This window comes from Leuciscus leuciscus (assembly GCF_965113295.1).
Source record: "Leuciscus leuciscus genome assembly, chromosome: 3".
Classification (NCBI taxonomy): domain Eukaryota; kingdom Metazoa; phylum Chordata; class Actinopteri; order Cypriniformes; family Leuciscidae; genus Leuciscus; species Leuciscus leuciscus.
The window spans coordinates 33,330,408-33,343,037 of record NC_138727.1 but is presented as its reverse complement, the minus strand read 5'-3'; the positions used below and the strand labels follow the sequence as shown (position 1 = coordinate 33,343,037).

At 39.7% G+C, this 12,630-nt stretch overlaps 1 protein-coding gene and 1 long non-coding RNA gene across 2 annotated transcripts; one reads left to right on the top strand and one right to left on the bottom strand.

Moving 5' to 3' along the window:
* Nucleotides 1-544: 544 nt before the first annotated feature.
* Nucleotides 545-8,023, top strand: LOC309495521 (uncharacterized protein; the record flags this gene model as incomplete). Its single annotated transcript, XM_082165302.1, has 6 exons — nt 545-816; nt 3,009-3,203; nt 3,719-3,798; nt 3,893-4,033; nt 4,147-4,340; nt 7,959-8,023. Exons 1-6 carry the CDS (start codon nt 718-720, stop codon nt 8,021-8,023), a joined length of 774 nt encoding a protein of 257 aa, XP_082021428.1. The 5' UTR covers nt 545-717.
* A 3,957-nt stretch (nt 8,024-11,980) lies between these two features.
* Nucleotides 11,981-12,312, bottom strand: LOC309495985. Its single transcript, XR_014204921.1, has 3 exons — nt 12,281-12,312; nt 12,147-12,209; nt 11,981-12,049 (listed from the first exon to the last, which is right to left on the bottom strand). It is a non-coding gene; the product is annotated as an uncharacterized lncRNA (long non-coding RNA).
* Between the last annotated feature and the right edge of the window lie 318 nt (nt 12,313-12,630).

The following is a 12,630-nucleotide window of genomic DNA, read 5'->3' as shown; positions in this document are numbered from 1 at the left end:
GATATCTGTACAATTTCCTATACCATTGTATAGATTATAAATGTAAGATCCCTTAACTCTACTCGCACACCTAAACATACCCATTTTATGGACAATATTAAAATGATAAAACGTAATGGCATTAAAAGATAGTTTGAGCCACGAATCCTACCCCTAAACCTAACCATAACCATTTCTTAAAACTACCTAGGCAACAATTATAAAGAAAAACAACAGACAGACGAGTATAATCACAATAATTTATTTATGGTTCCTATAGAACCATAATATACTAACCTTACAACACAACATCGATTCACAAAATACACCAATTTTATTAGCTTGATGTAATCCAAACCTTCAGAATCCATATATTATTTGCAAGAAAAAGATCCAAACTCAGCCCTTTATCCAGTAATCGTCATCTTGACCGTAAACGTCAAACCCCGCGCTTGTTATGAATTCAAATTCAAAAATTGCGCCCTCAAGAAGCGACAGGTTACTAGGTTACGGCAGTAATATCAAACGCTCATGGGCTTGTTGCATAAATAGAACGTTCTATATTTCCGGGTTGTTACGGTAGGCTGCACGACTTCCGGTTACTCCTGTCAGAGCGAGTCTGACAGCGAGCAGCTGCTTGTCAGAGCGAGAACGATAACGGTAACTTTAGTTAGTCAACGAGGAAGATGGCATTTTACACACGATGCTTGCAGGACCTGCCAAGGATAACCGTTAACGATGTACATAGGATTATACAATCCTCAACATCAGCCCCAAAGAGCAAGCGGGAGAAGGGGTTTAAAATGTATATTTCCAGCTACATTTACAATTACGAAGGTAAGTTCATTTACTATGCTTTGTATTAGTCTAGTAGCCTAGCCTATGAGCTATCTTGCTAACCGGTAACGTTAAACATTGAATGAGCCTGACCAGGGTGGGAATTATGTCATTTTAGGGGCAAGGCCATTTGGCCTCCACCTTTTCTTTTTTGGGGGGGGGCACCAAAGCCATATGACAGGGCACAAAGGCCATTGAGTACAATTCGATGGTTTTCCCATTCAGATTGATACCATATAACATCCTAATTTGGAATAAGACATGGATTATGACTTTTTTTAATAAAACAATTTTTTTTTTTATGAGAGAGAGAGAGAGAGAGAGAGAGAGAGAGCCATTACATCCAGAAGGTATACACCCTCACACAACAATAGAAACATAAATGCCAATAAAAGCATTCAGAAACACCACAAATGCCAATAAAAGCATTCAGAAACAACACAAATGCCAATAAAAGCATTCAAAATATTCATTCAGTCCTCTATATCATGTGAGAATGTGAGTTATGATTATCAAAGTTTACATTCAATATAGGCTATAAACAAATTTTGTTATAAACATGTTAAAAACATGTTATAATTTGCCTATACATATATATATATATATATATATATATATATATATATATATATATATATATAACATAAATTGTAAGAATATGACTAAAAGTAAAGACTAGTACTAATAAATAAACTTTAGGCCTATGCTAAAGTTATTAAATAGCAGTCCCAAACTAGTTTTTGTTAATACAATGCTGGTATGAGCCACTACAGTCATTTAAAAATATAAAAAATAACACAAAGAAAAAATAGTGGCATTTTGGGGTTAATATGGAAAGGACAGTTACCATGGTGAATACACAATATTAACAACTGTTAATGAAACATGGAAACTGCTCCTGGTGAATAGAATAGAATGAAAATCATACCTGCATTACTTTTATTTCGTGTAATTTACAACGTAACGGCGTTGCATGCTCGTAGTTTCTTTTGCACATGATCAGTGAGGCGATACAGCGCGCGCGCGCCGTCGCATGCATTTGCGCGTGCAATTGAAAAGTGTGCGCTACGAGTACAGGATAACGGCTGACAGGACAAGAAAGTCAGTTTTTCTGAGGTGAAAAACTTTATCTCAGCGTACACTTATGTCACTGCCTGATAGTTCCTATTGTGCTGGGTTTTCTGAAGTAGTCATGATTCGCCTCTCATAACATAACATGCTCTAAACACGCACGCAGAGTGGAAAAGGAGGCGCGGGGAGCAAGGATCACAGCGCAAATTTTTTTTATATCGATATATCGCCCAGCCCTACACTGCACCTGCGCGAATCCACGAACTAATTGAAGTTCAGAGACTACTTGGGTGGCTCGCTGTAATTCAAAGCAAGCCCACTATGCCGCACTGGCGCTTTATACATGGAACTTGGACAGGGCCAGGGCACACAGGCCACTGTGGCCGTACGATGATTTTTTTTTCACGGGGCATGAAGGCCAAAGTGTAGGGCAACGGCGGCCATGGCCGCGTGGCCGCGGTATAATTCCCACCCTGAGCCTGACGAATATTATCTTGTTTTATGTGTTTTGATCATAACATGATATTATTCTTAACTCAGTGTCAAACAAAGAGCCAGAGACAGGGAGAGTGAGCGTCCGCGCTACCTGCCATAGGTCACTGAGGAAGAATGAGAAACCTCACGACCTCAGAGTAGGATTGAAGATAGTTCAGTTGTTCCAGCCAGTTCTGCTCCAACCATGTCCTGGGGATTTTGTGTCGCTAGGATAGGTTCTGTATCAGTAACATCGGCAGAAAGTAGCACTCAAATATCTAACCTAGGCCCCATGAAAACTCCAGGAACTGGTTGTGACGGCTGTTATTTATTATAAGTTAAGTTTGTATGTTAAGTTGAATTTGAAGTTATCTGTATGTTCAGTATTCATGTAACGTTTTTGACTTGTAATAGCCTACTAACATCTCACATATGTAATACTAACATATTTTAATGTTTAAAAAACAAACAGAACTAAAACCGAAAATTTTTGGTCATTAACTATGACTAATATGATATGGTAAGCCTACCATGACTAACAATCTGAAATGTTGATTTTGTTCCATTTCCTGTGCCTGCACTATATTTAAGATGGTAATGGTTATCTGTAATATGATTAGTTTGTAAAATTGTCTCTCTTTTTTTAGATTACACTTGAGCACTCATTCCCGGTGCAACTGTGTGAGGCTGTGTGTTCATGTGTGGCTGGTAAGGCACTGTGCAATCACAATGTTGCACTGCTCTATCAGACAGCACACTACTCACAGCTTCAGATCAGTGCTGTACCCCCTGTCCTTAGTTGCACTGAAACAGAGCAACGCTGGCACAAGCCAAGGTCTATGGTAAGTCTGAGAGCATTATTAACCACACTGTTTCATAGTGTAGTCAGTCAGCTGAATTGGTATGTGTGCAAAGCTTGCTTTCATTAAAGGTGGTATCAGTGATTTCAGGCCCAAAAATATATATATTTTTTTTTCCTAATGATCCGCTAGCTGCCCGCCCCATAAGCATGCCGTCAAAAAAACGCGTCTCTGTAGGCAGCCTAGGCTCTGAGATCTGCAGCCAGCTTCTTCTTCAGCTCTGACTTCGCGTGCAGCCGTGCACAAGCACAAAACCTCACAACACCCTCCCCCTGTCGGTGATTGGTTGGAACACTATTTGTTTTTGTTTTGAGTGTTTGGTGAAACCATTTGTTTTTGTGTGCAGATCTCAGAGCCTAGGCTGCCTACAGAGACGCGGTTTTTTGACGGCATGCTTATGGGGCGGGCAGCTAGTGGATCGTTAGGAAAAAAAAAATATATATATTTTTGGGCCTGAAATCACAGATACCACCTTTAAAGACCATTACTATCAACAGGGTGTGAAGCCAGGCCGGGTCAGAGACATGGTCGTGTTGTCAGCCAAACCCAAGCAAAAGACGGTTGGAAATGGTGTAAGGTAATGTTTTATCTTATTTCTATAATTTAGATAAAACATGATTAAAATATGAAAATAAACACATCTGAAACACAGCATGTTACCATGTACACAGGAGCACACTTTACAAAGCACTGAGGGGAGAACTGCCAGATGTGGACATGCTCAAAGTGGCTGAGGTGTATAGTGATTTCCCTGCGACCTTGGCGCCACTCATCACCACCATGGCCATTAGTTCTGATGTTCCATTAGTCCAGTCAGCACTAGGGGAAGTGCCATCGCCTCTCAGCACCCAGTAGCACCCACCAGGACCATCCAGTTGCACTCAGATGCACCTCCACCTCCACTTCTGCCGTTGGCTGATTACAGGTTGGAGCCTACAACCTGTCAATTTGTTTGCAGTGAACAACAACAACTTCATCTGGTCTCCCTGCAGACAAGTATTGAAATGGCCAGACAGGTGGAGGCTTCCACACGGGACCAGAGCTTGTCTGCAGAGTGGCATCAGGTTCGTCGACCACGGCTAACGTCCTCACACTTTAGAGAACTGTGCCATGTTCGAGGTGAGAGTACAGCACAGCAGCTCGCTCAGAGGATTTGGAAGGGCACTGTTCAAACTGCTGCCATGAAGAGGGGCCTGGTACTTGAACCTGTTGCCATTGAGGAGTACTGCAGGGTCAAGAACACAAACTATTGGCCCTGTGGATTTATCATCCACCCTGATGCCCCCTGGTTAGGGTCTTCTCCTGACGGGGTTGTATTTGACCCAACCGAAAACCCTCCCTATGGTTTGGTTGAGATTAAATTCCCAAATTGCAAGAGCTATGTTGATTGCAAGTACTTGAAGTTGCATGGCAACACAATGCAATTAAAACGGCAGCACAGCTACTACTGGCAGGTCCAAGGCCAGCTTCTAATAAGTGGAATGGAGTGGTGTGACTTTGTGGTGTTTGCAGAGGATGACATGGTCATCCAAAGAATCTACAAAGTCAAGTCAAGTCAAGTCAAGTCAAGTTTATTTGTATAGCGCTTTTCACAATACAGATTGTATCAAAGCAGCTTCACAGTATTAAATTAAAATAATACAACAAAGTTTGTTTCAAGAGGAATTTATTGATTGATAAAATTAAATTAAATATCCCCAAAATATCCACAAAGATGCAGAGGTTGCACAAATCATTAGGGAGAAGGGGGATCACTTCTTTTTTTTTTTTTTACATGGCTGTGTGTTTGAAATAGATACTGTTACTATTATAATAATTTACAGTAAATCAGTTCTAGTTTTGCATCTATTTATTAAATTGAATCAGTTCAGGTTTTATAGATTTGTAAAAATGAACCATAACATCTCTGCATTTGTGAATGTTTGTAAACAAACAACATATCAGTTTAACCCTTGTTTATGTTGTCACTTGTGATCTTTGGGGTCTCCAGATACCCCCAGACAATAACATGTAATTTTGAAAAAAAATATTTTACAAATGCACTTTTACTCTGTTTGTTAATGTTTTTACTCAACATCATTTGTCGTCATCCTCACCGTCACCTGTTGTCTTTGTCATTATCTCTGTGTATTTAAGCTCCCCCTGTTTCTCTGTTCACACACACGGTTTTGATTGTTGGATTGTTTGCCTGTTGGAATATTAAACCTTGGTTATTTTTGTACTTCGAGTTCGCCGTCGCCTTCATCTACCCTGAGACGTTACAGCTATACTGCCCTACAAAGGCAAAACGCCGTAACATCATGTTTGGTCAAAAATGAGTTAGTGTCATTTTTGTGGTATTTGAGACCTCCTTTATCATGTGAATAAATATCGTGAGTCAATTTGATTGTTTTAACGAGAAAATAAAGGGCTATGACAACCGTAACTTCCAAAACCATACGAGAAACCACAGCAGAACACCGTATGTTACGGCTCTTTGCCTTTGTTCCGGCACCCTGAAGTTGAGTAAAGGTGTTCTGACTTTGTTTAGCCTGGCATCAAGAGAGATGTTACGGTGCCGCTGTGATGTTACTGTACTCTGGCTTTGTCATACTGTCAAAGTTTGCCGCTCTTTAATTGTCACCAAACCACGTAACATACACATAATACATCTTTGGCCAGACAAACTGCTCCAAGAATGCAATCAGAAACAAAGCAAGGTGAACAAGCCATACTTAGATGGTATGCAAGCTAATAGGTTGTCATAAATGTTGTTATTTTCGTTCAGGGCGATAGTTCAGATCTGTCAATGTCAGTGACAGTCCGGAGCTAGCTAAATTTAATCTGTGTCACGTAAGTTAGTGTAACGGTTGTTGTTCTAAATGTGACCTTTACACATCCCACACAACCATCACCAAATCGAAATGGACGACGCACACAGGACTCTGATTCTCTGCAGAGGTGGGTAGTAACGAAGTACATTTACTTCGTTACATTTACTTGAGTATTTTTTTGGAAAAATTGTACTTTTAAGAGTAGATTTGAATGTGGGTACTTATTACTTTTACTCGAGTACATTTCTAATGAAAAAACTGTACTTTTACTTCGTTACGTTGGGCGACGTCCTTCTCGTTACTTTATTTTAATGCAATGTGTGTTGTTAAATGCGTAGTTTATTCCAAGCGCGCTGTATCTTTTTTTCTGGGCTTGAGCGATGCTCAATTCACAAATGAATCACTCTTTTGAGTCGATTCTGTTCAAAGACTTCATCAAACAAGTTGGCAGATCTGTCTAAATCGGTTCGCGAATCAGTTTGAATGATTCAGTTCCTGATTCTGTTCAGTTCCTGCACGCACTGAATCGTCTGAAGCGATTTCAATTCACACTCGACTCGGAGTCGTAACAGGAAGATTTAAGGACATCAAGAGCGTTGGATGAAGTGGCCGTGGACCTACAGTACAGTCAAGTGAGAGCAAATCTTCAAATGCATCATATATTTGCCAGCGATGAAGATCTTTATTAGTTGAACATCTTCGTAAGCTGTCTGTGAATGAATGATTCCACAGGACGATACATTCGATTTCATTTAACTCAGGTAATACATTTTACAACCAAACAGATTATTATGCCATGATAGCACTACTAGAAAGGATGACATTACCCGTTTTTTGGACATAATACATTCATTTCTACATTAAATAAGCTACCATTGTCCACAGTTTATGAACACCCGCCATCCTGCGGTAGTTTGTGTGTATTGTTGCGCAGCGGCTTACGAACTCGACTTGAAAACGAATGCCTTTGCCTGCCGTACACACAGTTAACCAGTTTAAACATGCTTGCAGAAATATACATTTGATTATATTTTGGAGAACAGACAGAAAAAGATCCGTCGATGTACTTGTGTTTGTTTTTTTGTGTTCAGATGTTCAGTAGCAGTCATGAGCGCGAGCACATGTGAAGAGTTTTAACTCTTTCTTCTCTGTGTCAATTACATGCCTTTGAATGCAACACTCTGCAGATTCACTTTATTTCGACATTGTCTAATAATCCAAATGTAGTTGTATAAGTTACTATTATACAAACCAAAGGACAGGCAATGATTTTCGGGCTACAGATGGCAGAAATAATGTTTTTTGTTGCAAAGAGAGCCAATCTACTTATGAAAATAATAGTCATTTAAAAAAAAAAAAATCTAAATAATATTATTTTATTTATATATGACGACTTCAGATGCAAAAGCCTCTAAGTACCATCTGAAATTTTCTTCTAAAAGAGCATTTTTATCAAGTTTGTATGTTTATGTTCAGTTATTTAACTTAAATGGCAATGAAAAGTACCTATTAATTGTCATTAAAAGTGAAATTACTGAACTTAAATATACAAGCTTGATAAAAATGCTTGTTTTAGAAGAAAGTTTCAGATGGCACTCAGAGGCTTTTGCATCTGAAGTCTTCATATATATATATATATATATATATATATATATATATATATATATGTATTGTATAAATATAAATGAACATATATATATATATATATATAAAATAGAGGCCTATATGATCCGAAGTAAGTTACTCGCTACTTGAGTAGTTTTTTCATTGGATACTTTTTTACTCTTACTCAAGTAACTATTAAGATTATTACTTTTACTTTTACTTTGAGTAAATATTTCTATAAGTACTTGTACTTTTACTTGAGTACAGTTTTTGGGTACTCTACCCACCTCTGATTCTCTGTTATCTTTATTCTTTGCAGCAATGATGATCGTATCTGGTGAAAACACTGAAGAATACATCGAAATGTATCAATTTACTGGGTGAAAACACTGCAGACATAAATTACCGCAGCAGTGTCAGCCATTTCTGCTGAACTACGGATAACTTGTAACAATTCCACATTAACAGAACAATTAGTACATTTGAAAATCACATACCTGAAGAATACATCGAAATGTATCAATGTACTGGGTGAAAACACTGCAGACATAAATTACTGAAATAAAGAAGAACATAAAAATCAACAACTCATTCTCATTGAGAGTAAATTAACTATTTAGCCATCCGGCGCTACATTAGCAGAAGCACATGTTAATTTCCTATATGAGACACGAGGCACAAAAATAATCACTCAACAAAGTTTCATTGAACATATAAACCCATCCAACGCAATGTATGTTTGTTGACACTACAAACATTTACATCTCAAAGAACTCATATTAAATACACTTGTATCACATTTTTAAACCCAATAAACAGGAGAGAAGAGAATCACGCTCACCCGCAGCAGTGTCAGCCATTTCTGCTGAACTACGGTGCGCAATTGCGGACAAAATAACAAACGTCTGCAGTATAATAACCACTAGGGGGCACTAAAACACCATTTAATTTAGCTTCACTTCTAATTTCATGTAATTAGACAATATGAATAACATTAGAATTAATGTTCTTTTTCTAACTCTGTTACATTCACCCCCACAGAATTACATGAAACTTAGGCAACACCAACGGTAAAACAAAACAAAACAATCACATAATAAGCATATCACATCAAAGAAGAACCTCCCATAAAAGGACAGTCAATATGAAAATTATCCCATAAGGATGAATCGATAAGAGAGTAGCGCTAAGCTCCCATATCAACAATCGACAGTAGAATGTCCACATACATTCTACAATATTCCTCCAAATTCTCGTATTCACTGAATACACCAAGAAATGGAAATGAAAAACAAAAACAAAAAACATTTGGGTGAATAAAGAGCCCCCCAAAGGTCAACCAAAGGTACCCCTCATCCTCAGGTATATTCGAACATGAACCAAGGACCTTAAAACAGTCCAAACAAGATAAGAAAGAGAGAGAATAAAACACTTTTTCGAATGTTCCATAAAAGGAGAGTAACCTTCTTAATGTGCTAAAGCACGAAACATAGACCTGCAAACAGCCTCAACATTACGCTTTGCATCCTGAACCACAGCCTGTTTTGACATTGTCTGAATCAACCGGTCAACTGGCTTTATGACACGGCCAAAACGTGATCTGACCTGTCTGACGGAGCCAGAGTCAAATGGCACAGGAGTATTCGGAGTCACACCAGAAGGTGAAGTGGACTGTAAGTGAGCTCGTCCAGGTATAACAGTGCATTCAGATTCTATGCTTCCTGCATCAGAACGGCATTCATCAGTGACAGTCACATCAGCCGTTACATCATCTGACTCAGCAGATACACATTCAAAAGACATTGCAGGAGCAGACTCTGGCGTCGGGTTAACTATGACGTCACCAGAGACTACAGTCGAAGTAGGTTCTTGACTCACAACAGGTAAATGAGAAACCCAGCAATCAGAATTGTCATTCACTTGACTGGTCAGAGGAACATTCTCACAAGCAATGTCATCAACCATGTGTGTAGGTGAGGCACTCAACATGACGGAGCAGTCTGTCAGACCAGACGATGATCTTGAAGGCATGTCACTGCAAGAGTCACTCACAAGGGGAACCGGACAATCTACAGAGATCACTTCAGGCACGGGTAGGAAGTCAACCAACAACAGGAGATTGCGATGAACCACTTTCTCTTGACCTGTGGCAGGGTTCAAAATCCTGTAAGTGTGAGTTTGAGGCTTGCAGTCCACCACAGTGTAGACCGTGGACTCCCACCGGTCTGCAACTTTTCTTTTTCCCCTCTCAGCCTTGTTCGCTAACAACACTTGGTCACCCACATTGATGGCGAGCCCCTTCACTCGACGGTTATACAAAGCTGCATGTCTCTTTTGTTCTTTGGTGGCATGCTGTTGTGCAATCACCATAGCCTCTTTCAGATCTTTAACAAGCATTTCAACAAACTTGCCGTAGCCAATCACATTCTGATCATTCAAGACAGAACGGAAAAGAACATCAACTGGAAGGCGTGGTACTCTTCCAAACATCAAATAAAAAGGTGCATAGCCTGTTGACTCATGTGTCGTGCAATTGTACAGGAACGTCAACGTTTGCAAACGTCTCGGCCAATCCCTCTTGACATCTGGAGATAAAGCACGGATCATGTTGCCCAGCGTCCTGTTAAAACGTTCCACAGTACCATTGCCCATAGGGTGGTAAGGTGTGGTGTGTGATTTCTCCACCCCTGATACCCTGAGAAGTTCTCTTATCAGCCGACTCTCAAAACTTGCACCTTGGTCACTGTGGATACGTTCCGGTAGGCCATATATACAAAAATATCTGTCCCACAGAACTCTGGCAACTTGCTTGGCAGATTGGTCTCGACACACAAATGCCTGAGCTAGCCTCGTGAAATGGTCGGTCACAACCAAGACGTCGATGGATTTATTCCTAGCATCTTCTGCAGACCAAAAATCAATACAGACCAGGGGGGTATTCCAGAAAGCAGGTCATGTGACATACCCGGGTAAGTTTAAGGGTAAGTTAGTGGATAACCTCAACTTTCGGTTCCAAAAACGGAGGTAACTTTCTGGGTATGTATGTAACCATAGGAACTTACTCTCTGAAGATAACCTGCTCGGTAGCAGGTTATGTTCCAGGGTTAGTTTGTTTCAGAGAGGTGACGGAGCATGGCGTGCCCTTTTGAAGACGATCCAGTGGATGTGGAAGCACAGATAATACGAAATCTTTTCCGCCATGAGGGTGATACAACCACGTATCGATGTGTTTTCGTATCCAAATGAATATTTACCGTTTTTCAAAAGAATCGTTAATTTATTAAACGAAGATAATGGAGTTAAATATTTAACTCCATTTATTTAACTTTTTTGCGACGGGGAGTTTTTTGTATACAATAGGCGATGCAGAGCATGTGGGAAAGGCAACTGTGTGTAGGGCTGTTCGTACAGTATGCATTGCACTCAAACGGTTCCTACACACTTTTGTGCAGTTCCCTGGCCATAAACCACTGAGGGTCATTAAAGAGGAATTCCACAGAGTGGCGGGTTTGTCCATTCTATGGTATTCTATGAAAGACCATTTTAGTTACATAGCACTACTTAATTTATTCATACTGTATACAGTCACAATAATTTTAAATGTTTCTAATTATATAACTTTCAATTTCAGGGTTCCCAATGCACCATTGATGGAACCCACATTCCCATTAAAGCTCCTTCAGTCAATGAAGGAAACTATGTTAATAGGAAGTCAATCCATAGCATCAATGTGCAGATGACAATAGATTTTTTGGGTGCTAAATGTTTGGGTGTTTAAACCATTAAATCACCCTCATTACTGGTCCCCACTAACTAGGTAATATGTGATGCAACCCCTAATGTTGAAGCCAAATGGCCAGGGTCTGTACATGATGCCAGAATGTTTAGGGAGTCATCATTGTGCCACAAATTTCAACAGGGTATGTTTTGCCTTACACAATGTTTTTTTTTATTTATTTTTTTATGCAATTATACACTTTAACTACCTTTATATGACACTTCAATGGTTACTTGCTGGGGGACAGAGGGTACCCTTGTCTGCCCTACAGTATATGATGACACCCTACCCTGAACCTGAGCCTGGACCACAGGCACAATTCAACCTGGCCCACAGCAGAACACGGGTCAAGGTGGAAATGACCATAGTGCCTGCGTGGGCTCAGGGTCTGCCCAGAAAGGGCATGTGACATCACAGCTGCTTGTGTTGTTCTTCACAACATTGCCACACTGAGAGGTGAGAGGGCCCCCCCTTCTCTTGAAGATGGCCAAGAGGAACCCCCAGTGAACCCAGTAGACCAAAGAGATGGCAGACCTTTTCTCCTCCATTTGAAGCTGTATGAGGTCCATCTCCATGTCACTTTTTCTGATTTGCTTTTGAAGGTGGACCTTATACAGCTCTTTGGCAGGCAACTAGAAAGACAGAATAATTAAACATGACTGAAAGTCTGTAATACAAACACAGACCAAATATTTAAATGAGGAAGGAGAACTGCAGAACATTTCTTACACTGCTAAGATTCTGTGTGGAGGTAGATGGACCCTCATCTGTATTAAAATCTCCTGCCATATTCTGTAAAATGACAATGACAATTTATTTATTCTCTAATGCAAAAAAGGGGGAATGCATTCTATGCATCATACCTCTATGGGCCTCCCCACATTTTCTGTTTCTGTCACAGCAAAAGTGGTCTCTTCATCGTCAGCCTACAGTAAAAATAAGGAATGCTTGGTCTAGCAAACAGAAACCTAAAGACAATAATCACTTACAACTGTGACAGTGTGTGGTGTTGCAGGAGGATCCAATAATACAATGTGGCCATCAGCAACTGCAAGATAATTAAACCAATAATATAATCATGCATATTCAATACTCAATGTATATTCTTAAACAAATACAACTAATAAAGAAGGACATTAGGAACATCTAAGAGTACTAGTAATAATATTACAGTATACAGCATATGCAGTCAAAGCAGCATGCATACTGCACA